The sequence below is a fragment of the Entelurus aequoreus genome, linkage group LG06 (genome assembly GCF_033978785.1).
Source record: "Entelurus aequoreus isolate RoL-2023_Sb linkage group LG06, RoL_Eaeq_v1.1, whole genome shotgun sequence".
In the NCBI taxonomy this organism is placed as follows: Eukaryota; Metazoa; Chordata; class Actinopteri; order Syngnathiformes; family Syngnathidae; genus Entelurus; species Entelurus aequoreus.
The window spans coordinates 7,019,136-7,046,513 of NC_084736.1; the positions used below are offsets into that span (position 1 = coordinate 7,019,136).

Here is a 27,378-nt window from a genome sequence, read left to right on the forward strand (position 1 = left end):
AGCGGAACAATAGGGCCCCTCTATGCTCCACTTTGCACCCTCATACACACAGAGAGGGAAAGGAGGCCTTTTCCCAGAGCCTCTCCCCCCCTGCATCGTCCCCCCTTTTTTTGATTTCCAGAGACAGGCCCTTCCTCTTCGCCCACCGCCTCCTCATCATCATCATCATCATCATCATCCGCCAGCCTGGCAAAGCACATGCGCAGCCGCCGATTTGGGATTCCACGCTAGCCGCCCCCCAGGGGCAGCGCTCCGCTCCGCACTCGGCTTCACCATAGTTTGCAAACAGGGAACGTAGAACTTCAGGGTTCGTACACAGAGTGAGAGGTAGCGCATGCACTGCGCAGTAGAGTGATGAACAGGTCCAGTTGTGTACTGCAAAACTAATAAATAACCTACTCAGTGGCCTAGTGGTTAGAGTGTCCGCCCTGAGATCGGTAGGTTGTGAGTTCAAACCCCGGCGGAGTCGTACCAAAGACTATAAAAATGGGACCCATTACCTCCCTGCTTGGCACTCAGCATCAAGGGTTGCAATTGGGGGTTAAATCACCAAAAATAATTCCCGGGCGCGGCCACCGCTGCTGCCCACTGCTCCCCTCACCTCCCAGGGGGTGATCAAGGGTGATGGGTCAGATGCAGAGAATAATTTCGCCACACCTAGTGTGTGTGTGACAATCATTGGTACTTTAACTTTGAACTTTTCCACGGCCAAATTCAAGCACTTTTTAAGGACTTTCAAGGTCAATTTTCCATTTTTTCCCAGTACCCTTCAAAAGGCGAAAACCGGTGTGAATCAATCCATAGCCTTGTTGTTTGAGGTCACCAAATGCCGTCTGTAGGAAAAATAGGGAAAATCTGCTAAAAACCTAAGCCTAACATTGAAGCAGCAGTTATCATGAACTGAATGGGGCATAGAAAATGAAGCGGTGTGACTATTCAATGTCATTGGTGTTTGCAAACGTGTCTCCGTTTGTGTTGTTTTTCACATTTCTTGTTCTTTTTCTTACTTACAGCACTCAATGACATAGAACAAGCACGGATTGATTCACACCGTATTTGTGCTTGTATACGTGATATAAATACACGCACCCTCAAAATGTCAATTTCACTCATTTATTTACAAAACTGTTCCACATTAATAGAAGGATGATAAATTAAAAGGAAAATATTTAGTTTGTTTCACCTCAGTCACCTGTCATTAAGCACATCTGGCCTAATAACTGTGATAACAAATGAACAAAAAGACAAAAGTTAACTTTTTTTGCTTTCACTGAGGTAGCCAGACAAGTTAAGTAGACAACGAAAATAATAGAGCAAGGAATGCATACAACCATGTTGTGTAAAAACTACAAAATCATTCATATTAACTCAGCTCTAAGTTGTGAAAAAGGTTACAAATGACATGACCTTCACAATAATAGACTAATCATTTCCATCCAATGTTCATTAAAACGACAACCTCCCGGCATGATGCACCACTGTCCTCTTGGGGGCGACACAGAGTCGTATATACATGACAACAACCTAATGTAAGGGCTAATGTAAGATCAAGCGTGTAGCTTTCATTTTTAAGGAAACTTATTTTATTTTTTTCCATTTTATAAATTAGCCTATTGAGTCAGAAATATGATGAACATTTCCAAGCACTTCACCCAAAATTCAAGCATTTTTCAAACCTCGAAAACACAACATTAAAATCTAAGCATTTTCAAGGTTTTTAAGCACCCGTACCAACCCTGTAACATGCATCTGGTGAATGGGATGCTGACCCAGGGCGTGGCAATGCTCCACAGACTTAGTAACATGTCAGGATTTCAGTTCAGGAGTTTCAGTGAGGTCCACCCGCATCCAAAATTCAAGCATTTTTCAAACCTTGAAAACACATTAAAATCTAAGCATTTTCAAGGTTTTTAAGCACCCGTACCAACCCTGTAACATGCATGTGGTGAATGGGATGCTGACCCAGGGCGTGGCAATGCTCCACAGACTTAGTAACATGTTAGGATTTCGGTTCAGGAGTTTCAGTGAGGTCCCCCCGCATCCAAATTTCAAGCATTTTTCAAACCTTGAAAACACATTAAAATCCAAGCATTTTCAAGGTTTTTAAGTATCCGTACCAACCCTGTAACATGTATCTGGTGAATGGGATGCTGACCCAGGGCGTGGCAATGCTCCACAGACTTAGTAACATGTTAGGATTTCGGTTCAGGAGTTTCAGTGAGGTGCCCCCGCATCCAAAATTCAAGCATTTTTCAAACCTTGAAAACACATTAAAATCCGAGCATTTTTAGGTTTTTAAGTATCCGTACGAACCCTGTAACATGCATCTGGTGAATGGGATGCTGACCCAGGGCGTGGCAATGCTCCACAGACTTAGTAACATGTTAGGATTTCAGTTCAGGAGTTTCAGTGAGGTCCCCCCGAGAAAACCATTTCCATTGGTACAAGTACACCAATACATGTTTATGTAAATATGTCCTCAAACTCTTGTCTTCCAGGCTACATGGGGACTTACTGCGAGAACGACATCGACGACTGTGAGAGTAACCCGTGTGTAAATGACGGCATCTGTCGGGACATGGTCAACGGCTTTTCATGCACCTGCCAACCTGGTAAGGCCAGTGACTTAAATGTGCACATGCATGCTATTTTAACACATTTTTGCTCCCCACTAAAAAGCAAACATGTCTACAAGAATGCACATGTTTGCAAGCTTGCCAGACCAACAGGTGGCACTGTAGCAATAACTGAAAGACAACTTCAACCAATGCTTGGAAACCGTCTTTGGCGAAGTAACAATGAAGTTATTCCTGCACTTTAAAATGGACACAAAAAGTGTTCCAGTTCGAAATTAGCCAAAACATAAAAATACCTCAAATTAAATTTAGACAAAGTTCTCCTGGCTGCAGTTTTCCAGAGTTTGTTTTCTGTAGACATGCAATGAAAATCACTTCTAGGGAAGACACAATTGCTTGTATTCCGACACGAGACCGTTTCCCGGAGGTTAAAACCAGTGGTGGTCAACCCAGCCAAGCAGTACGCAAACTATTTCAGTACAAAAGAAGCTTAAATCTTCCTGCAAAAAGCAGATACGAGCAAAAATGCAAACTATACAATAGAATCTATCCCTATACTAAAAAGATTTGTCAAGCGTTATTAAGGGTTATAGGTCGGTCGCCTTCCCAGACATATGGAACTATTGTGCTCCAGACACCATTTTATACGACAAAACCGATGAAAACTTGGAAAAGCATGGAGGTCTACAACTTCTTGGTGTGTGGTTGGGTCAAGGAAATTGGTATCAAGACTCTCCCGGATGAATACACATCGTTTTTGCTCAGGTAAGGTTGTATTTCAGGATTCAACTTCGCGTCTCCAGTCATGTTTGTTGCTGTTCCCCGTCTTTATCAAAATATAACTACAGATGTCAACATTGAGTATGTGCTGAAAGATTCATTAATGATTGTTTATCAAAATATAACTACAGATGTCAACATTGAGTATGTGCTAAAACTTCATTTATGAATGTTGCCTTAGGTAAAAACTTAAGTCTTTTAGATTTTGCTCACATTTTCTTCCTTTTAGACTCGCCGAATAGGTGCTTTTCGAAACACTCGGTAGCAAACGTGTTTAATTCAAATAACATCGAGATAATACCTGAATGGGAAATAGTAACCGTTAAAAGCATTTTAAACAAACGTTTACCAAAGTGATCACTGCAAACTTTGGACAGGAGTCTTTCGTAAAATCTTGGGACTACTTCCGCCCTTTTTGATGACCAGTCGAGGAACTCTGAAGAAACGTTTAACCTTTTTGGGATTTGTACAGCTGAAAAAAAAACCAAGCATAGGGCATTTTTTCTTGGAGAATTGCTAAATGGCGCCTAGAACCCATTCTAGACCACCACGTACATTTAATGGTCTGTAAAATCTAAGCAATAAAAACAATGTTAAAATACTGAAGAAGAAAAAAACGATATCAAGGCGACAAGTTGGCAAAAATCCATTTTCTGGCGGTAGTTCACGTAAAATTGTGTTTTTCTTGTTAATGTTATCATTTGAACGTACTTGTACATCAATCTGTCTTGAATAGAATAGAATAATGCCTTTTATTGTCACTATACACGACAATGAGATTAAAAGCAACTCCAGTATCAGTGCGACCGTCTACAAATATGCAAAACATAGGAAGTAAAGAAAAGAAAAATAGTGCAAAAGGAGGTAAGGTGCACAGTCCGGTCCGGAGAACGAATGTTTGGAATTTGTTGTTTAAATATTATTCTACATATATACAGAAGCATTCTACGGAGCCTCTAAAGGGACATGGGGGAAATTTCTTTTTTGATATTTTTTTTAATTTTTTTTAGACTTGTATCTTGTGCGCAAGAGAAACTTTTTAGAAGGTTATAAAAAAATAAATGTATAATTTTATTTTTTATTTTTTAGACATGTATCTTGTGCGCACGAGAAAGTTTCTCGTGCGCAGGAGATACATGCCTTAAAAAATAAATAAATAAATACAAATTATTTTAAAAAAAATTTCCCCCATGTCCCTTTAGGGGCTCCGTAGCATTCAGACTGTGGGTGGAAAGTAAAAACTGCACACAGAGAGGTGCTAAACTATAAAACCAGTGCCTATGAGAGTTCACTATGGTTATGGCTTTAGGGAAAAACCTGTTCTTGAGTCTGTTGGGACTCTCTTGGGACTATGAGCGGAAATTAGCCCTTGGCTAAAATTTGCCATATTTACATATGTTTATTAATATGTGTATTTTAAATAAAGAAGTAAAAGGAGGACCAAACCGATAAAATGTGTACTGTACATTTAAACTATCCATGTTTGTGTGGATATGACATGTCACCAGAATCAAAGAGACTTACATATTTTGAAAAAAAAGACAGGCACGAAAGGCTGCCTATCCTCATGCCTAAACAAAGACACCATTGTGACCCCCGTACCCCCTCCCTTTTGGAATGTAGAAGGGACAGCAGTCTCCCTCAAAACTTCCCTGGTAGTCGGTGCTGTGGGGTGGGGGGGAACAGCAGTCTTGCTAATGAGATTCTTTTCCAGGTCCACAATTTACATCTGGGACAGACGTCTTCCCCCCCCCTCCGACCCTCTTCCTCCCCTGTGCTTCCCCATCTAGCTATTGAGCCGGCAAAGTTGATGTAGGAAGGGGGAGGACGAGAAAACAATCCCACTGTCTCCTCTCCCAACACCCCCCATCAGCGGCAACACACATTGTTAATCAAGGGAGCAGCGTGCTACCGATGCAGCGATTCAGCCTCCCCTCATCGTCTCGGCACTTTGCCCACCGATTTCAAGGCTGTGCAGTTTCTCAAGCTTTTTAAAGAAAGTCCTGTTACTTCATGTAATCACAATTGTTGGTCTTGGTAATGCTCGTGAGTTGGTGCCAGAAGATTCTGATAACAGATATTACAAGTTTTAGAATCTTTCAAATGCAGCCCGACATTTTTTGGCCTTTTCAACCAATTCTACTTGTCGGTCCCCTTAAGCAGAGGTTCTTAACTTTTCCCACAAGAGGGGCCCGCGGCCCACTCAAATATTGACACTGAATTAGTAATCTTAGCTTTGATTTTAATCGTATTCAACAATTATATCTAACCTACTTGCATTTGAACAGGATAAGCCTTGTCCAATGATATGAAACCTATCAGGCTGATTACAAAAATAAATACTAATCAAATATACCGCAAAATTGGAACTAAAATAATATTAAATAATTGCAGTAGATATTTTTCGTTAATAAACTGTCAATAAAATTAAAGTGCAAATTAAAATACAGCTTTATCTGTTTAGTCATAATTTCTGCGCTTAAGAAACTTCCAGACTACCTCTGTTTTTTTGAGATTATCATTACAAAAGCTGAGAAACAGATATTTTTTTTATTTTTGGTGACCCAACAATGGGGCTCGCCCTATGGTAAAACAGTGACCTAAAGAGCTGTACCAAATTTGGTGTTAATCGGACTAAACACGTTAAAGTTACCGTGGGTGTTTTGGTCATGTATGATGTCTTTTTGTTATTTTTGTTTCATGATGTGTAATGTCTATTGTTCAAATGTATGGCAGTGAAAATGAATTTCCTCAATGGGGACCAATAAATCTAAATCTAATCTAAAAAGCTCAGTAAGGTGAACGGTAACTTTTCAGTCAAGTCGACAAACTTTGGAGTTGAATAAAAGTGCCACCAATAACAGAAACACAGGCGTCATTGACTAATATTCACCCGTGTGTGTATAGCGACTGAGTTAGCTCACTCGAAAACAGACTATATGTTGCAGAATAATTTATATTTCTTGGTAGCTGCACTTTGTGTTAGCGCCATTGCATGACCTTGAAACGCCACCAAGGTCATGGGATTTTTGCATGGCGGCGCAAGTGCACAGATGACACTTCCTTAACCAGTCTGAGCCAGACATCTCCACGATGACCAGGCCAAAGACCTTTGGCCCTTCAAGAAGAGAAAAAAAAAAAAGTGCCCTCTGACCTGATCCACTAGACCTCCTCCATGACCTGTCGCCTCTGTGTTTGACTGTCCCAGGCTTCACGGGCACCATGTGTCAGATCGACATCGACGAGTGCGCCAGCACCCCCTGCCAGAACGGAGCCAAGTGCTACGACCGGCCCAATGGCTTCGAGTGCCGCTGTGCTGAAGGTGAGGATACCTGAGGAGAGAAGGGATGTTAATTGTTAAGAGTGTTTTGTTTTTTTCTTGTGAGGATTCACCTATGTCTCTGCAAGGCTGCGGGGCCCAGCAAACTGACTTGAGGCCCCTAATCCCCCTCTGTCCCCCAACCTGTGTCCCACTTATGATCACGGGGTCACTAAAGACCAGCATTTGCCAAGAAAAGAACCTTGGTCATCACCCCGACATCTGTTCATTTGTTCATCTGCTCAACGCCCCCCTACACACACATGTCCACTACCTTATGGTGTCCCCTCGCCCTCATTCCTTTACATCTGCGGTTTTATCAGAACACACCCAAATACATTTAGTCACAGAATAGTGTGTTAAATGGTTTATTAACTGTGTATTGATATGAAGCCTTTTAGTTGGGCCTGTATGAAGGAGTCTGCTTCATTGTTTCAAATGCCAGCTGCTTGGTATTCCCTGTGTTTGTAACCCCCCCCCCAAACTGCTCTGCAGGGTGAAGTGGCTCTGTTTGACGTGGTGCAGACCATTGTTCCCTCCGCCACCGAGAACAAAAGCAGACCCGGGGTGGTTAGGGAGGTCTTGTGTAGGACTTTTTCTTTATTGCTTTGCCCAACTCAGCAGCGCACCATACACATACCAAACAAACTAACAATTGTCTTACACCCGTTGGCATGGAAACCACAGCGACCCATGCTTGGAGCGGCTTTTTTAGAAGACCAACGCAGGGGAACGAGGGGATAAACGTTTCTTAAAATGACTCATTTATGCACTCAACCTAAAAAAAAAATGACAAGACGATAATTTGGAGAATAATTTCTAATTTTAGGATACGAGGGCACACTCTGCGAAAGCAACACCAACAACTGCCAGCCAGACCCGTGCCACCACGGCACCTGCATCGACGGCATTGCCAGCTACACGTGCAACTGCGACGCCGGCTACACGGGCTACCGCTGCGAGAACCAGCTCAACGAGTGCCACAGCAACCCCTGCCAGAATGGAGGCAAGTGTGTGGACCTGGTCAATAAGTACATCTGCCAGTGCCAGCACGGAACATCAGGTAATAAGATGCCTCTGTAGCTTCATCACTAAGCATCACATTTGAGGCAGTCCTCTCATGTTGGGAAAATCTTTCTGGCTTCCACGCAGGTACCAATTGTGAGATCAACTTTGACGACTGCGCCAGTAACCCATGTGACTATGGCATCTGTAAAGATGGCATCAATCGCTACGACTGCGTCTGCAAGCCTGGCTTTACTGGTATGTAGTTCTAAAACTATGGAATGAACATATTTAAGAGCACACAGACTCTTCAAACGTGTCTTCTTATCAGGTTCAAAGTGTAATGTGGAGATAGATGAGTGCACATCAAGCCCCTGCCGGAATGGAGGCACATGTGTGGATGAAGAGAATGGATTCCACTGCCAGTGCCCGCAGGGGTTCAAGCCCCCGTATTGTTACTCGCAGGTGGACGAGTGTGGCAGCAGCCCCTGCGTCCATGGCTCGTGCAGGGACGACATCAACGGGTATGCACGCCGGAGTTTCACTTGCACGGGCTTGCTGTTTGTCTTACGGATTTTTCTTGTGTCTTTACAGTTACCGCTGTGACTGCGAGCCAGGGTGGGTGGGAAAAAACTGCGACCTCGACAGGAACGACTGCTTGCCAAGCCCGTGCCAAAACGCCGGCACCTGCATTGATCAGCTCAATGGCTTCACTTGCAAGTGTCGCCAGGGCTTCAGAGGTTAGCCATGGTGGTACACAGTACACGCCTATGTTTATTCATGAATCTTGAAAGTATCTGATCGGGGTGTTTGTTCTTCGGACAGGTAACCTATGCCAGGTGAACATCAACGAGTGTGCGTCCAGCCCTTGCCTGAACAAGGGTACTTGTGTAGACGGGGTGGCGAGTTTCACTTGTCTGTGCGAGCTTCCCTACAGTGGACCAACTTGCGCCGAAGTGCTGACCCCTTGCTCGCCAAACCCTTGCGCAAATCAGGCGGTCTGCACCCACACTCCAGACTACATGGGCTATCAGTGCAACTGCCAGCCCGGTTGGCAAGGTTAGCACCACAAGGATCCAACAGGAAGTCTTCACAGTCATGGGTTTAGATGTAACGGTGACTCGTTTTTGGCGTCTGCAGGGCAGCTGTGCAACAGAGATGTGAACGAATGCCTCGCAAATCCCTGCAAAAACCGCGGGACTTGCTCCAACACACTTGGGTCTTTTGTGTGCTCCTGCAGACCGGGCTTCACTGGACCCACATGTGAAACAGACACTAATGACTGCTCCCCAAGTGAGTGGCCACAAGAATGACAGCTTTGTTTATTGCCAGGCACATGTACCTTTCCTTATTCTTCTTGCTTTGTGAAAACAGATCCATGCCTAAGCGGAGGCTCCTGTACAGATGGCATTAACTCCTTCCACTGTAGCTGCCTGCCGGGCTTCACCGGGCCGCGCTGTGCTCTGGAGATCAACGAATGCCAGAGTTTGCCCTGCAAAAATGGAGGCACGTGCACAGACTATGTGAACTCTTATACTTGCACCTGTAGGCCCGGCTTCACTGGCATCCACTGTGAAACCAACATACCGGATTGCACGGAAAGGTGCGTGGTATTTGTGCAGGCATACCCAATAACTGGTCTTTTTAAAATACCCCTAAACCTAACTGTAATCCTAAGTAAGGTTGAGTTATTTTCACATCCACAGCTCTTGCTTCAATGGAGGAACATGCACAGACAAAGTCAATGGCTACTCCTGCTCCTGCCGCTCTGGCTTCACCGGTTCTCACTGCCAGTACGAGGTCAACGAATGTGACTCTCAACCTTGCCTTAACGGAGGTATCTGTCAAGACGCCTTGGAGTCCTTCCGTTGCACCTGCCCAAAAGGCTACGCTGGCACCCGTTGTCAAGTACGTGTTTAAAAAAACATGAAAGTTATGTAAGCTAAGTATCTAATCTAACGTCTGCTTCCATCCTTTGCTGCCAGACACCAGTCGACTGGTGCAGACGCTCCTCTCCCTGCCAGAACGCAGGACGCTGTCGTCAAAAAGACTCGTCTTTTGTCTGCGAGTGCTCTAATGGCTGGTCTGGACGTTACTGTGACATCCCCAGGCTCTCCTGTGAGACAGCAGCTCGCCAAAGAGGTATCTTTTTGAAAACTTTACCCTGCCTTCTGTCTGCGTCAAACACAAGTCACTCCAGCCCTTTGTCTCGCTCACCAGGACTCCAGACAGACGAGCTGTGCCATCACGGCGGACACTGCGTCAACAGTGGCAACACACACTACTGCAAGTGTCCCGGCGACTACACCGGCAGCTACTGCAAGAGCCAAGTGGACCACTGCGAGGACAAGCCCTGTCGCAATGGTGCCACCTGCAGGGGATATGTTGGAGGATACCAGTGTGACGTGAGTCAATGAGACTCTCTTGTAATTATTAGATAATGTAACTAATAGTCTTCTGTCATTTCAGTGTATGCCAGGTTTTACTGGTCAGAACTGTGAGCTGGAGATCAATGAGTGTCAGTCCCATCCTTGCCAGAACGGAGGCACATGCATCGATTTAGTCGGACATTACATCTGCTCATGCCCACCTGGCACGCTGGGTACGCATGCAAGTTGCTGTTTAAAAAAAGAGACCTTTCTTGCCTACTACAGCAAGTATTAACTCTTGCCCCATCGTCCACTTCAAGGCGTTCTGTGTGAGATAAACGAAGATGACTGCGCCCCGCCCCTGAGACTGCGCGGTGTCCCTCCCAAGTGTCTCAACAACGGCACCTGCGTGGACAGGGTGGGCGGATACCGCTGCAATTGTCCCCCCGGGTTCACTGGCGAACGATGCGAGGGAGACATCAACGAGTGTCTGTCCAGCCCGTGCAGCCCCTCCAACAGTTTGGACTGCGTCCAGCTGCCCAATGACTACCAGTGTGTCTGCAAGCCCGGCTTCACAGGTTAGATCAATTTCTTTCAAGCTGACTTGGTTGAGGCAGACGGTTGCCTCACACACTTGGAGTCTGTTCTTTGGTTCAAGAGCTTACTCTGCAAATATCAAGGATTATACGTTGGGCGCCTTCCCAGGTTACTCATGCAAACACAGGCGGTAAAATCATGTTTAATCTAGATCAGATCCAAATTGCAAGAGTTTACAATGGAAGACAAATCCCATCAAATCTCCTAAATGAAATACGAACATAGGATCAACAGTAAGTAAGTACGTTTTATTTATAAAGCGCTTTTCACAGATAAAATCACAAAGCGCTGTACAAAACACAGGTAAAGTAAAACAACAATTCAATTTAAAACAACAGGAGCAACATCAGAAAAAGGATACACAGTGGATTAAAAAGGATAGTTAAAAGGTGCATTAACTAAAAGCTTTACTAAAAAGAGAAGTTTTCAAATGTTTCTTAAAAGTTTCAAAACAGTCAAGGTCACGGAGGGACTGGTGCAAATTGTTCTAGAGTCTGGGAGCTATAGCCTGGAATGCTAGGTCTCCACTGGTTTTAAAACGAGTTTTTGGGATCTTTAAAAGACCCTGGCCTGAAGACCGGAGGCTGCGCTCTGAGGAGTAGGGGCATAGCAAGTCAGTGATGTACTGAGGGGCTCCACCATGCAACGCACAGAATGTCAGGACTAAAATCTTAAACTCAATGCGAAATTTAACTGGAAGCCAGTGAAGACTGGATAAAACAGAGGTGATATGGGCTGTTCTGGGTCAAAAGCCTGGCAGTCGCATTTTGTACAGTCTGAAGTCTCTTTAGCGTTGACTTGTTGAGAAGAGTGAAAAGAGAATCGCAATAGTCAATGCGAGACAAAATGAACGCGTGAATGATCATTTCGTTTTGACAACACTTCAACACTCCAAACTATTTGTAATCCCCCGGAATCTAAAATTTATCTGTTCTCTTCTTGTGAGTGATTGGGGACTGGATCCTCTTTCAAATGAACTTGCAATATAAAAAGGCAAAAATTCCCTCTGTTTCCTTGGCTTAGGTCTGTGCTCTTTCCTACTTGTGTTTCAGGTCGAAGGTGTCAGAATAGGTTCAGTGCGTGCGAATCTCAGCCGTGTCAAAACGGAGGAGCGTGTTCTGCATCCAGTTCTGCAGTTGGCTACACGTGCACGTGCCAGCTGGTGAGTCCACATTCACTTCATTTCTTATTGCCTTCATGCAGTTTGTTGATGGGATGATGTGTCGTCTTCAGGGATACACTGGTCCCAATTGTGAACGAAGCATGTCCTGCCAGGAGCTGTCTTGCTACAACGGGGGAAGCTGCGCCCTCACCACGCGGGGAGCCCGCTGTACCTGCCTGCCAGGTTACGGCGGGCCGCAGTGCGCCCACCGCAGCAACGAAGGGTGCTCTTCCCAACCCTGTCGCAATGGCGGACTGTGCACCGAGGAGACCGGCTTCCCTTTCTTCCACTGCCAGTGTCCCAGTGGCTGGACAGGGAAACGCTGCGAGCAGGGCGGCCGGCTCAACGAGATCCCAACGCTCTCATGCCCGCTGGCCGACTGCCACGGCAAAGCTAACGACGGCGTTTGCGACAAGGAGTGCAGCACATTGGCTTGCCGTTGGGACGGCGGCGACTGCTCCCTGGCCGTCAACCCCTGGGCCCGGTGTGCGGACCCCCGCTGCTGGCGGGTCTTCAACAACAGCCAGTGTGACGAATCGTGCAACAATGCGGATTGTTTGTATGACAACTTTGACTGCAAAACCAAGGAGAAAGTTTGCAAGTGAGTTTTTGTCCAATAACTCAAAATGTTTACCACTGATTTAAGAAGGAGTGATGACATTTCAGTATTGAAATTTGAACTGTTGCCATTTTGGATCTGGCAGCATCTGACACAGGGACAAATTGGATTTTTTTTTTCATTCATGATCTGGATTGAAATTGTTTTTGTAATACATAAATTACATTGTAATTTGCATAACTTTAAAAATGTTTTATTTGAGATGGCAATCGTGATCCAGGCTGTATCCAGTTCAGATATTTCAACTAGGAATCAGATCAACATTGGATTCTCGCTGTAATATTAATGAAATATAAATACCTTTTTATTCCTGATTTGGAACTACAGTCTCAATCTGGTTAATTTTTAGTTATTAACCAAATTGGATGAAATGTGTTTGCTTGCTTTGACTTAAAGATAGCGTGATCCCCTTTTTAATCCTAAATTGGATATGAATCATTGTGGATAAGCATGGACATAAGATATGTGAATGCATTTTGATCAATTATATCTGATCTGGAGTTTGATCTTTTCTGTCAGGAATCAGATTAGTTTTGGTATTCTGTATTTGAAATAATAACCTAACCCAAATGTTTTTCTAGTCCCATATATGAGACCTACTGTATCGACCACTACGCCGACGGCCTGTGTGACCAAGGATGCAACACAGAGGAGTGTGGTTGGGACGGGCTGGACTGCGCCCAGAAGGTTCCAGAAGACATCGTCGATGGGGCTTTGGTTCTGGTGGTCCTTCTGCCTCCTGAGGAGCTCCTCCGCACCAGCACGGCGTTCTTGCTCAAGTTGAGCGCCATCCTTCACACAACACTGCGTTTCCGCCTGGACCACAACGGAGAAGCCATGATTCGTCCTTACACCCGGCGGGAGGCGCGCTTGAAGCGCGAGCTGCAGCCCCAGCAGGAGATCATTGGGTCAGTTGTGTGTGCGGATGAAGAACAGATGTTGGCTTCTACTTCAGACCTTTAACACGTGTCTTGACTCCCGCAGCTCCATCGTGTACTTGGAAATAGACAACCGCTTGTGCACTGATGACTGCTTCCCGTCCCCTGAAAGCGCTGCAGACTACCTCGGAGCGCTGTCGGCTGTGGAAATGCTCCGCTTCCCATATCCTCTCAAAGAAGTCCGAGGTGAGTAGATATACTTAAGGATATCAGAAAGAACTACAAGGAACATATCTGCAATTGCCATTGTTTTGTCCCCACAGGTGAAAGGATCCCAGTCGACCCTGACCCCATTCCTCAGTGGGGCAAGCTGATGCTGGTCGGGATCACCTCGCTCTTCCTGCTGGTCATCATGGTGATCGGCATGTTGATTTCCCGTCGAAAGAGGGAGCACAGCACCCTTTGGTTCCCCGAAGGCTTCTTCCCCAAAAAGGAGCCGAGCAGCAACAAGAACAGGCGGGAGCCAGTGGGCCAGGATGCTCTAGGAATGAAGTACGTGTCCCCAATACCGCTTACCTCCACTAAGGGGCATAAACATGCATATCTGGGGTTCATTCAGTCTCAGTTGTTCATGTTTATCATCGTCACCAACAGACATATGCCCAAAACCGTTGAGGAATCTCTGCTAGGAGATCACAGTGACCAGTGGATGGACGCAGACTGTCCAGAGCCCAAAAGACTAAAGGTTAATGGGATCTACTGTGCGTCACACGTTCAAGAGTTAGGTCAGACGACTAACTTCTCTGACTCTGCAATAGATGGAGGAGCCGAGCATTCTATCAGAGGGTGAAGACGCGGTGGACAGCCGGCAGTGGACGCAGCATCATCTGGCTGCAGCGGACATCCGCGTCCCACCCACCATGGCGCTCACACCACCTCAAGGGGAGTTTGAAAGCGACTGCATGGATGTTAACGTCCGAGGCCCAGGTTGGTAGTTTTGGGTTTTTTTTCTAATCATATGTGTTATATCGTTTAAATTAATCACGTGTTTTAGGTCATGAAAAAAATGATCTATGGAGCAACAGTATAAACAATATATAAAACTGTCCTGCGAGCCAAGAAAGCACCTATTCATAACTGATAGTGATCATTATTTCTATTTTCATTACACAGTATTTGCTAGTTTATGTATTTTCATATCGTCGGCATCCTTCCGTCTTGGGAGATGATGGGGTAGATGCTAGTGGATCTACATGACCTGGGCATGGAACTATGGAGGGCAAAGGACGGTGGATCTATCGAAGGGAGCGACGAGTATCGATACAGCTTGGCACCAGCGACGCCACAATGTCAAACCGCCTTCGGGACTCCCGATTTTCTGTCGGGGTTTACTCCCTTAGCCTTACCCTTGAGTGGGTTGACCGCTAGACAGCGGTGGTTTTGAGATTGGAGATTTCCTTCTCCTAGTTGGGCTGCCTTACCAGGTTTACGAGCCCCATCTGCCCGAATGCGGCAGGTAGCACGGGGGTACATCTTACCCGTGGCGGTATAAGCCCGACCTGACTCTGTTTTCATATTATACGTATTAGTTATACCCATTTTTTTGGTTTCTGTAGCTTTCTCCAGAAAAAGCTTGTAATTAGTCCAAGCTTCCTCACAATCTGGTGCTATAGCGCTACCTGTTGCTCTGGCGTGTAGTCAACAACCTGACATGTTTTAAATATGTAAGTACCTCGGAGTCTTGTTCACGAGTGAGGGGAGAGTGGATCGTGAGGACGACAAGCGGATCGGTTCGGCGTCTTCAGTAATGCGGACGCTGTATCGATCCGTTGTGGTGAAGAAGGAGCTGAGCAGGAAGGCAAAGCTCTCAATTTACCGGTCGATCTACGTTCCCATCCTCACCTATGGTCATGAGCTTTGGGTTATGACCGAAAGGACAATATCACGGGTACAAGCGGCCCAAATGAGTTTCCTCCGCCGGGTGGCGGGGCTCTCCCTTAGAGATAGGGTAAGAAGCTCTGCCAAGCTCAAAGTAAAGCCGTTGTTCCTCCACATGGAGTGGAGCCAGATGAGGTGGTTCGGGCATCTGCTCAGGATGCCACCCGAACGCCTCCCTAGAGAGGTGTTTAGGGCACGTCCGACCGGTAGGAGGCCACGGGGAAGACCCAGGACACGTTGGGAAGACTATGTCTCCCGGCTGGCCTGGGAACGCCTCGGGATCCCCCGGGAAGAGCTGGACGAAGTGGCTGGGGAGAGGGAAGTCTGGGTTTCGCTGCTTAGGCTACTGCCCCCGCGACCCGACCTCGGATAAGCGGAAGAAGATGGATGTACATTTTGCACACTTTATGTCCAGCTTGGTCATAACCTTGATTGATTTTTTTTTTTTTTTAACTAGATGGTTTTACACCACTAATGCTGGCATCGTTCTGCGGAGGCGGCCTGGAGTCAGAGGTGGCCGAGGAGGAAGAGAGCGAGGAGTGCTCGGCCAACATCATCTCCGACCTCATTTACCAGGGCGCATCCCTCGCCGCTCAGACGGACCGCACGGGCGAGACGGCGCTTCACCTGGCAGCCCGGTACGCCCGCGCCGACGCCGCCAAGAGACTTTTGGACGCCGGAGCGGACGCCAATGCTCAGGACAACACTGGGCGCACGCCTCTGCACGCCGCAGTGGCGGCGGATGCACAAGGGGTATTCCAGGTAAATATCGACGAGCCATCATTTTCACTTGAAACTTTTGGAGAAAAAAATCATTAACTTGTCTTGCATTTTCTCTTAGATTCTGATCAGAAACAGGGCCACAGACCTTGACGCTCGCATGTACGACGGCTCCTCTGCACTCATCCTGGCTGCCAGACTGGCAGTGGAAGGAATGGTGGAGGAACTCATCACGTGTCATGCAGACGTTAATGCAGTTGATGAACTCGGTGAGCAAGCTTGTTTCCTCATCAGTATTAAAATAAATAAAAATATGTATTATTATTCTTATTTAAATATCATTTATAATATTAAAAAAATCAACTTTAAAACAATAAATCATCAAAATTAAATTAATATTAAAAAAAAAATTCAATTAACAGTATTTCTTAACAACCATATTTAATTTTTTAAAAAAAAGGTATCTTTGTAAATATAAACAAAGAAAAATATAATATAATTGTAAATGTTAAATGCTAAAAACTAAGGAACATTTTTAATTACTAGCTATATTTCTTAAATTATAAATAAAATACCCGATATTATAATAAAATAAGTTAAAGTTATAATTAAAGTACCACTGATAGTCACACACACACTAGGTGTGGTGAAATTACTCTCTGCATTTGACCCATCCCCTTGTTTCACCCCCTGGGTGGTGAGGGGAGCAGTGAGCAGCGGCGGTGGCCACGCTCGGGAATCATTTTGGTGATTTAACACCCCAATTCCAACCCATTTCCGGGAGTAATGTTTTTATAGATGTTTAAAAAAATTAAATGACATTTCACCTGAATATCAATAATAAAAAAATTACATTTAAAAAAAAATGTATCAAAATTAATTTGGTATTATTAAACACCAGGATGGTTTTGCACTATATTACTGGGAAAAACAACTGTTGAGATTCAAAGAGGCAACCCTACTGTCGATGCCAGCGACAGTCGTTGAAGTGGAATTTCCCCTCGTTAGCATTGAGGTATTGATTGGCAGAACGAGCGCTGTGGGTCAACCCCTATCAGCCCAAAATAGTCGAAATCACCCACGTTAGCTTCTAACTATTTTTAAATATTACTAGATGTAACAGTTTTTAACCAACTATTTCAAAACAACAATTCGTGTCTTTCTAATACAAAGACTAGAATTACCACTGAGGGATCATAATTAACTAAAATACTGAAAACAAAAAAAATACTAAATACTACCTATTATCTTTTTAAAGACAAATAAAATAACCAATTTTAAAAATTAAAAAAGAATCAATAGTAATAATTTTTGAAACAGTAATGTATTCAGTGTTTCCCATAAACTGCCAACATACCTGTGGCGGTGGGGGCGTGGCTATGGGTGTGGTCACCATGACATTGAGTCATTTGCATAATTTACTACAATGATATGATTTTCTCTAAAAAGGCTCAAAAAATGTATACTTACTAATTAATAATAACAGTTTTGTTTTAAACGTCCATCCATCCATCCATCCAATTTACAATATAATTACAACACTTTGTGTACATATTTATATACAGATTTGAACAATAAGTTATTCACTGAAATATATTTATTAATCGTGGTTCTTACAAAAAATATATCTTATAAAATATAAAAGCTAAAATGTCTCTTAAAGCTCTGCCCCTTTAATTAGTGCATACTAAATCATTTAACTTTAGCCTACTACTACAATCATATTATTTACCAGCAACATAAAGTGAAACAGAGGCAGAGGTGTCCTGCCACAGTCAGTAACAAATAAACAGAAAACAGTAGTGGTCAAATAAGGCAACAAGAGAAGTATCCTACACTTCTCTTTTGTAAAGTAAATCTGAACAGCCTATATGGGCATCTACATCAACTATATGATTTGCCTGAGAAGCTGGACAGGACAAAAAAATAAAATAAAATAAAAAAATGTATTTGTGGCGGACGAAATTCTTTCGTGGCGGGCCGCCCCAAATAAATGAATTTGTGGGAAACACTGGTATTATAATTTTGAAAACGTTTAAATTATAAAAATAGCAAACGTTTGAAAACCGCAGAACAATGTTAAAACCCACTAAAGTTGAGTGAAAGCCAAATGTTCAAAGTCATTTGTGTTGTTCAGGTAAATCCGCCTTGCACTGGGCTGCTGCTGTCAACAATGTGGACGCTACTGTGGCCCTGCTGAAGAACGGAGCAAACAAGGACATGCAGGATCTAAAAGTATGACCGCCATTCTACTGCTTAAAAGGAGCCATATGTAATAATCTGGCCAGAAATGGTACTGCTATCACGGTCAAAATTCTGAATGAGTTTGCCAGATACACAGCCGAATCCAGCTGGATGGACTGGGCTACTCCAAGGAACTTCAAACTTCCACTGCCTCTTACTCGGGGTTGAGATGCTAGGACCATAATAGCTGAATAGACAAGCGTTTTGTTAAAAACAAATCTCTAACCAACACATTTTACAAAGAAATGAGGCTATTTTCATGCCTCCGTACAATATCACAACAAATGGCAATCATATGGTTATTGTAAGTACTATCAGAAAACAAAGACTAAAACCAACTACAACCAACGCTAGCAATGGTTATACTGGTGAAAGTAAGTAGCCGAGTGTACGCCCAAAACTAAAGAGGAGACATTTTTACCAAGGTATGCCTATAGGCTACTATTTCAAACGTTTCAGATTGCCATATAACTTGGTACATGTGGTCCAAAATATGCAAACATGAATGAGGAATTATTTTATCATGTGATTTGGCTGTCTCCATACATTTCACATTGCCATGATGACAGCCGTGCTAATGTTGGAACCCATTTCCTCAGCGTATCAGCATATTGAGAAGGAAATAGGCACCGACACTACCCATATCCACATAAGTTTTATCTGTCGAAAACATATTTTGCCCTGTCAGTTGGATGACACATGGACATACAGGCTAACGGACATTTAATTCCCCATTAGCCTGTATGTCCATGTGTCATTGACCGGGCTAGCATGCTAAGCATTGGTTGCAGGAATATACTAGCTCTGTTAGACAAGATCATAGACTGTATTGGACAATATAGTTTACATACCAAATGTCCATTTACATTTATTACAAGTAGTAAGAAAACGTAAATGCCTGACTTACCTATCAAGGAGGATATTAGCAAATTTGGAGTAAGATTGAAAAATATTCTCCGCCTTCAATCGTCTCCATCTTTCAAAGGCATCCCCGATATAAATCCTCATTTTGTTCCTGGCTTTGTCAAGAATAAGTTGAGAATGGTAACTGAGATTTACTAAGGTCTGACATGTTTAGTAACTTTACCAGTGGCAATTTGGATGTGACACACTCATAGACTTTCTAATTGGTCAAACGGTGTAGGGCGGGGCATTGAAATGAAAACAATTAGATTTCGGGGCTGTAAATCTAATCTGGGACCATAATAGCTGAATAGACAAGCATTTTGTTAATAACAAATCTCTAACCAACACATTTTGCACAGAAATGAGGCTATTTTCAGGAAGAAGTAAGTCATGCCTCCGTACAATATCACAACAAATGGCAATCATATGGTTATTAATATAAGAAAACAAAGACTAAAACCAACTACAACCAACGCTAGCAATGGTTATACTGGTGCAAATAAGTAGAGCATGCTTAGCAGCCTAGTGTACGCCCAAAACTAAAGAGGAGAAATTTTTACCAAGGTATGCCTATAGGCTACTATTTCAAACGTTTCAGATTGCCATATAACTTGGTACATGTAGTCCACAATATGCAAACATGAATGAGGAATTATTTGATCATGTGATTTGGCTGTCTCCGTGTTTCACATTGCCATGACAGCCGTGCTAATGTTTCAACCCATTTCCTCAGCGTATCAGCATATTGAGAAGGAAATAGGCAATGACACTACCCATATCCATTTGTCCAAAATATATTTTGCCCTGTCAGTTGGATGACACATGAACATACAGGCTAACTGGCATTTAATTCCCCCGTTAGCCTATATGTTGATGTATCATTGACCGGGCTAGCATGCTAAGCCCTCGTTGCAGGAATATACTAGCTTTGTTAGACAAGATCATAGACTGTATTGGACAATATAGTTTACATACCAAATGTACATTTCCATTTATTACAAGTAGTAAGAAAACGTGATTTACCTATCAATGAGGAAATTAGCACATTTCTTCTCCGCCTTCAATGGTATCCTTCTTTCAAAGGCATCCCCGATATAAATCCTCGTTTTGTTCCTGGCTTTGTCATGAATAAGTTGAGAATCGTAACTTTGAGATTGACTAAGGTCTGACATGTTTAGTAACTTTACCAGTGGTAGTAGCCAGACGAATATGGCGGTGCGTAACTGGCAACCTGGATGTGACACACTCATAGACTTTGTAATTGGTCAAACGGTGGAGGGCGGGGCATCGAAATGAAAATAATACGATTTCGGGGCTGTAAATCTAATTTTAAATGAGCATATCCCGGCTGAACTACTGTTATCAGTTATAGAGGTATTGGAAAAGAACATGATTAATTAATGCCTTTTGACATATCAGGGCCATTTAATGACTTGACATGACATTATCACATGTGGCTCCTTTAACGTGTTCTTCAAGCTGTGAGTTGGTTGTGTCTAACTTGATGTGTGTGTCGCAGGAGGAGACGCCTTTGTTCCTTGCGGCTCGCGAGGGAAGCTGCGAGGCGGTCAAAATCCTGCTGGCTCACTTTGCCAACCGGGAGATCACAGACCACATGGACAGACTGCCCAGAGACATCGCTCAAGACCGCATGCACCACGACATCGTGCAGATCCTGGACGAGTACAACACTGTCAGGAGCCCCCAGGGCCACGGTGGGGCCGGACTTCACCTTTCCAGCGGGCACACACTGTCTCCCCTCATGTGCCCGCCCAGCGCCTTCCTGCCGAGCCTGAAGACCACCCCGCAGGGCAAGAAGAACCGCCGCCCCGGGGCCAAAGGTTCCAACCTGGGAAATCAGCACGCCAATAGTCTGAAGGAGTCCGTGAAGGCCCGGAACAAGAAGCTGACCTTGGACATGCAGAGCGCCTTACTGGAAAGCTCCGTCACGCTCTCTCCTGTCGACTCACTAGACTCGCCTCACGGGGGCGCCAGCAACGCCGGCTACATCACCAATCCCACGTCCCCCGTGGCCATGCCGTCGCCAGGGCTCTTCCACTCGTCCATGTCGGTCCCCAGCACCCCCATGGTGCACGGGAGCATGCTGGACGGGAGCGGCCCCTTCACCGTGTCCCTAGCCCAGCTCAGTGACATGGGAAACGGCGGCATGTCTCTGCAGGGCCGCGTCTCCATGCCGTCCGACGTCAACCGCGGTTACGTGCTGAACTCGGGCCAGATGGGGCTCAACATGGGCATGGTGAGCCCGGTCAGCGTGCCCTTTGACTGGCACAGCCGAATGGGCCCCTCCTCTCAGTGCGGCCAACAGGTGGTCAACCTGGTGCACGGCAGCCAGGGGTCCATGCACCCCCAGAGCTCGGTCATGCAGCAGCAGCAACAGAACATGTTGATGCACCAGCAGATGTACCGCGGCGCCATGTTGCAGCCCACGCCCGTCACCTCCACGCCCAGCGTCAGCCCGGTCAAGCTGCCCTCCATCGCCGAGCAGCAGCTCCTCGGCCACTCCATCAGCAGCCAGCAGAACATGGCCCGCATGGGCACCTCCACCCCGCCCACACCGCAGACTTCACAGCCCCCACCGCCTTTCTTCCAGCAGATGCAGCAACCTTCTCAACCCCCGCCGTCAGCCGTTGTGGCCCCGCCCCCTCAGGCGCCGCTTCCCCAGCCAAGCAGCAGCAGCAGCAACGTGGCGGAAGACTACCCGACGCCGCCCTCGCAGCACAGCTACTCGTCGGCGCTCGACGCCACGCCCAAGCATTACCTCCACCTGCCCAGCGAACACCCCTACTTGACCCCCTCGCCGGAATCGCCCGAGCCCTGGTCCAGCCCCTCCCCCCAGTGCGTCTCCGACTGGTCCGACTCGACGCCCAGCCCGGCCGTCGCCGTCGCCGGCTCCGCCCAAACCCAAATTCCAAAAATCCCGGAGGCGTCCAACGGCAAGATGCAGGTGTTTGCGTGAATATCCCAGGAGAAGAAAGACGCGGGGGTACGAGAAATTCAGGACTGGCTCTCGGGGGGCCCCAACTGTGTTTATGTGTCAGCCGCTTTCCAAGATTTTTTATTGGATTCGGATTGACTTAACGACGAGGACGTCTGCTGGTGTGATGATAGCAGAGGCGTAAAAGAAACCAGTAAAGGGAAACGTGTGTTGTCTGGGGAACAAGCAGGCAACTGAATGAAGTAATTCTGTCACAGATGGACTTTATTATTAAGAAATAAATAGAAGTATATGAAGAAAACTTAAGTCTTTTATTTCAAAGACTTTGGGATACTTTCTGTAAAACTAACATTTAAAAGTAGATTGGAAAAAAAAAAAAAAAAGCTGAAGGGAATCCATTTATTTTTTTATTTATTGTTTCGTTTTGTTTTTTTAGATACTCGTTTTGTCCTAGTTCCACTCAAAATAATGCGCCGTAGGGCTGGGCGATATGGCCTTTTATTAATATCTCGATATTCTTAGGCCATGTCACGATACACCATATATATCTGGATATTTTGCCTTAGCCTTGAATGAACAATTGATGCATATAATCACAGCAGTATGATGATTCTATGTGTCTACATTCAAACATTCTTCTTCAAACTGCATTAATATATGCTACTTTTAAACTTTCATGCAGAGAGGGAAATCACAACTAAAAGTGTATTTATTAAACAGTTATTAAGCAGTGGCACAAACATTCATGTCATTTCCAAAACAGAAAGTGCAAGATTGTCAGATACATTTTAAAACAAGCTATTAGTGCACTTTTGTGCATGATGTCGCTAAGATGACATATGAAAACAACACTAAATTAAAGCTGCAAGCAGCGATGGACTGGACCGACTTTGAAGGCTCATAAAATCCAAACCGGAGCAGTAATTAAAACTCTTTTATCAACTTTTAATCAGAAGGGTTCAATCTCTCTCCTGTGCTAATTTGAAGCCGACACGACAAACGCGCTCAGAGGAGATAATGTTTGAAAAAAGGTGACTGTTTTTACTCAACTTTTGTTTTGAAGGGGGAATTGCAAACTTCCTGTTGATTTTTGCTGGGGGTTGTCAGTGTATGAAATCTAGGTCTAAGTGAGACCTACATAGAGGTTTTTGTTTCATGTGTCTACGACATTCCTACTGGGAGTTAGAGGCAGTTTTGTCTGTGTTTTCTTCCTAGGGGGCGCTAGAGCGCAATTTTGAGTTTTTTTTTTTTTTTATTAAATCGCAATTTTCGCCAGTCCTGATGTGTGTGTCTAATTTGGTGAGTTTTGAAGCATGTTAAGAGGGTCAAATTACGGCTCAAAGAGGCGGCGGTATAATAATAAAACGCTAGAAATTCAATAGGGTCTTCTGTCCCAAAGGGACTCGGTCCCTAATTAAAGTGCACTTTTTGTACAGAACGCCAATACAATAGTTTAAAACAAATAAAGTGCACTTTTGTGCATGATGTCACACAAGATATTTCAATAAGTGTCACATAAAAATGAGCTGCATAATAGGAAATCAAATAGTGTATGTCCTTCGCTATGTGGTAGGTTCCTGCAGACGTTATCTCCTTCTGTTGTTGACTATTTGTTTCATACGGTGTTGATCTGGAAATGGTTGCTTGGGCATTTTGTGGGTGTGGCACCGAACGGAGATGTTGACATGCGGAGTTTCAAGCACTCTTCATTCTCTCGCGGGTGACTTTTCAAATGATGCTACATTAGCGGTAATGCTACTTTTTGTAGCAACGCTTTTGCCGCATACTTGACATATTACGGTTGTCTGTTCAACATCTTCCCGCTTGAAGCCAAACCACCCCCAGACGATGGACCACCTGCTATGTTTTCTTAGGAATTAATTATTCCTTCATTTGTTACCAGATTCGCACCTTCTCTCTCTCGTGTTACCACTCGCACCGCGCCGTTAGCATCACAGCTAACGTTACCATGTCGCTACCCGTCTGCTCCGCGGGAGCGTGTGACGTTGCACGCGTGACGTGTGTAAGAAGGTGCGCTTGTTTCAAGTCCCTGTTAGAAGGAGAGACAAGAAAGAGTGGGAAACTCATGCAGTTTAAAAGCAACTGCGTGAGAACGTATACCGTATTTTTCGGAGTATAAGTCGCACTGGAGTACAAGTCGCATTTTTTGGGGGAAATTTATTTGATAAAACCCAACAGCAAGAATAGACATTTGAAAGGCAATTTAAAATTAAAGCTGCAAGCAGCGTTGGTCGGGTCCGCATTTTGGCAGGTGCTAGTCCTAGGTGTCCCAATACTTTTGTCCAGTGGTAGTCCTGAGTGAGACCTACATAGAGGTTTTTGTTTCGTGTCTCTACGATATTCGTACTGGGAGTTAGAGGAAGTTGTGTCTGAGTCTTTTTCCTAGATGTTGCGGCACAGTGGTTGTTTTCTTTGAAGGCGCGTAAAATCACAGCAGCGGAGCAGCTTTAGTGCTGCGGGTCTTTGAAGGCTCGTAAAATCAAAACGGTAGCACTAAACGAAACGCCGTCGTCAACTTTTAATGAGAAGGGTTCAATCTCTCTCCTGTAGCAGTTTGAAGCCGAAACAACAAACGCGCTCAGAGGAGATAACGTTTGATGTTTGGTGACCGGTTGTAACAAAAATTTAGATTTGAAGGAGGAATAGCAAACTTCCTGTTGATTTTTGCTGAAGGATGTCAACCTAAGAAATGTAGGTCTAGGTGAGACCTACATAGAGGTATTTGTTTCATGTCTCTAAGACGTTCCTACCGGAAGTTACAAGCAGTTTTGTCTGAGGTTTCCTCTGAGGAGCAGTTTTTTCTCTGTTTTATTTAAAAATTGCTCTAGAGCACAATTTTGAGTTTTGGGGTTTGTTTTTTTTTTAAGGTCGCAATGTCGATGTGTGTGAGAAGTTTGGTGAGTTTTGAAGTATTTTAAGGGGGTCAAACTACTGCTCAAAGAGGCAAAAATTAGTTTTTTTAGTACAATTTTGTCTTGAAGGGGAAATTGCCAACTTCCTGTTGGTTTTTGCCCGAGGATGTAAAATTATGAAATGTAGGTCTAAGTCTGACCTACATAGAGGTTTTTGTTTCATGTCTCTACGACCTTCCTAGTGTGAGTTACAGGCAGTTTGTTTTTGTTTTTTCCTAGGGGGCGCTAGAGCGCAATTTTGATTTTTGGGGTTTGGTTTTTTATTAACTTGCAATTTTCGCAGGTCCTGATGTGTGTGTCAAATTTGGTGAGTTTTGAAGCATGTTAAGTGGGTCAAAAGTCGCTCCTTAGTATAAGTCGCACCCCCGGCCAAACTATGAAAAAAACTGTGATTTATAAACCGAAAAATACGGTACTCGAATATCACGATATAGTCATTTTCTATATCAAACCCGCGATGTATCGAGTATATTCCATATATCGCCCAGCCCTACGCCGCAGCCTTAACTTTTTATTTAGACTTTTTTTTTTTAAACCATCTTTATTTCTATGTTGCCTAATTTAATTTATCGTTCAGGCCCGCTCATCGCCTCCTGCTATTTATTTAGGCCCCCAAGCATAGCTGATGTGTGGTCATTGTGCTTTTTTTTGTTTCCCATTGGCGTATTAAGATTGAAGAATGTAGACGAGTGTGTCTGAAGCACTTCAAAGTGACTAAAAAGGTCAATTTAAGCCACCGTGGATATTTATGGAACAGGAGTGGCCTTTAAAAACAAACGGAATTCCTTCACTGTAGCCTCTCACTGACTTTTTAGTTGTTGTTTTTTTTTATATCATTTTAAAGGACTTAAAAATGCCTTTAAAGTCAGCCTGTCACTGCCTTTTGTATTGTTTGTTTCCTTGTTTAATTCCACATTCCTTTTTTTGTAGTGTCAACTCAAGCTATGCTCCCAAGCTGCTATTTTTCATCATTCCTCCTTACAAATTTCAATATTTAGTTATTGTTCAGCATGCGTGAACTCAAGTGTAACATTGGTGGTGTTGCGGTGTAATCCTTAAAATGATTGTTAGAAGAGACTGAAGGAAGGAACGCTACTGTGTAGTGCTGCACCTTTTTTACTTTTGACTCATTCCCAGGACGACCGGAGATCTTCCAAGATGAACTTCAAAAATAACCTTTTTTTATATTACCCAACAAGAACAAGTGGATAACCGCTCTTGTAGCTACTACGACTACTTCTACTACTAGTTTATATTGATTGGTTTGTTCACTATTTTCACAATTGTTGTTGTTGTTGTGTTATTTTTTTTATAAATATATATATTATGTCACTTACCTGCCAGTTTGCTACCAGGTCGCACTGAGTGTTTGTACATTTCAACTTTCAAACCTTGTTTTTCTTTTCTGTTTGTAAATATGTTTGTTTACTGGGTAGATCTTTGCTTGAAAAAGTCTTATGTTTCTAAAATGATTATGTACTAAAAAGGACAAAAATAAAATGTACTTCATTTAGCATCATTGGAATTGTGTCGTGAATATCTTTTGTCTTTAATGACTTTTTTACGTATTACACATTGTATTGTATATTTTCAGTGATGGACAAGCGACTTGGAAAAGGTAGTAAGCTAAGCTACAAGTTATATAAATATATATATATACACACTATATACATACAGTTTATATAGTGTATATATATATATATATATATATATATATATATATATATATATATATATATATATATATATATAGTGTATATATACACACATACACATATATACACACACACTCATACAGTGTATATACACATTAATAGTGTATATATATATATATATATATATATATATATATATATATATATATATATATATATATATATATATATATATATATATATATAGTGTGTGTATATATAGTGTGTGTATATATATATGTATATATATATATATATATATAAATACACATACATATATACATATACACATACATATATATATATATATATATATACATATATATATATATATATATATATATATATATATATATATACACACACACACACATATATATATATATATATACACATATACAGTATACACAGATATACATATATAGTGAAGTGAAGTGAATTATATTTATATAGCGCTTTTCTCTAGTGACTCAAAGCGCTTTACATAGTGAAACCCAATATCTAAGTTACATTTTTAAACCAGTGTGGGTGGCACTGGGAGCAGGTGGGTAAAGTGTCTTGCCCAAGGACACAACGGCAATGACTAGGATGGCAGAAGCGGGGATCGAACCTGCAACCCTCCAACCTCAAGTTGCTGGCACGGCCACTCTACCAACCGAGCTATACCGCCCCACATATACAC

General features: G+C 43.6%; 1 protein-coding gene across 1 annotated transcript in view; it reads left to right on the top strand.

Annotated features, from left to right (window-relative positions):
* Positions 1 to 26,521, top strand: part of notch3 (notch receptor 3) — a 57,209-nt gene extending 30,688 nt beyond the window's left edge. Inside the window, exons 9-33 of the mRNA XM_062049911.1 lie at positions 2,499 to 2,612; positions 6,565 to 6,678; positions 7,505 to 7,738; positions 7,828 to 7,938; positions 8,012 to 8,204; positions 8,275 to 8,420; positions 8,506 to 8,739; positions 8,821 to 8,973; positions 9,055 to 9,283; positions 9,387 to 9,588; positions 9,666 to 9,822; positions 9,901 to 10,085; positions 10,150 to 10,282; positions 10,370 to 10,627; positions 11,699 to 11,808; positions 11,880 to 12,409; positions 13,009 to 13,335; positions 13,412 to 13,551; positions 13,629 to 13,857; positions 13,960 to 14,050; positions 14,124 to 14,292; positions 15,701 to 16,005; positions 16,085 to 16,232; positions 18,101 to 18,198; positions 20,633 to 26,521. Coding sequence (XP_061905895.1) covers positions 2,499 to 2,612; positions 6,565 to 6,678; positions 7,505 to 7,738; positions 7,828 to 7,938; positions 8,012 to 8,204; positions 8,275 to 8,420; positions 8,506 to 8,739; positions 8,821 to 8,973; positions 9,055 to 9,283; positions 9,387 to 9,588; positions 9,666 to 9,822; positions 9,901 to 10,085; positions 10,150 to 10,282; positions 10,370 to 10,627; positions 11,699 to 11,808; positions 11,880 to 12,409; positions 13,009 to 13,335; positions 13,412 to 13,551; positions 13,629 to 13,857; positions 13,960 to 14,050; positions 14,124 to 14,292; positions 15,701 to 16,005; positions 16,085 to 16,232; positions 18,101 to 18,198; positions 20,633 to 22,090 — 6,068 coding nt within the window. The 3' untranslated portion in view covers positions 22,091 to 26,521. The remainder of the gene's footprint in view (positions 1 to 2,498; positions 2,613 to 6,564; positions 6,679 to 7,504; positions 7,739 to 7,827; positions 7,939 to 8,011; positions 8,205 to 8,274; positions 8,421 to 8,505; positions 8,740 to 8,820; positions 8,974 to 9,054; positions 9,284 to 9,386; positions 9,589 to 9,665; positions 9,823 to 9,900; positions 10,086 to 10,149; positions 10,283 to 10,369; positions 10,628 to 11,698; positions 11,809 to 11,879; positions 12,410 to 13,008; positions 13,336 to 13,411; positions 13,552 to 13,628; positions 13,858 to 13,959; positions 14,051 to 14,123; positions 14,293 to 15,700; positions 16,006 to 16,084; positions 16,233 to 18,100; positions 18,199 to 20,632) is intronic.
* The last annotated feature ends 857 nt before the right edge of the window (positions 26,522 to 27,378 follow it).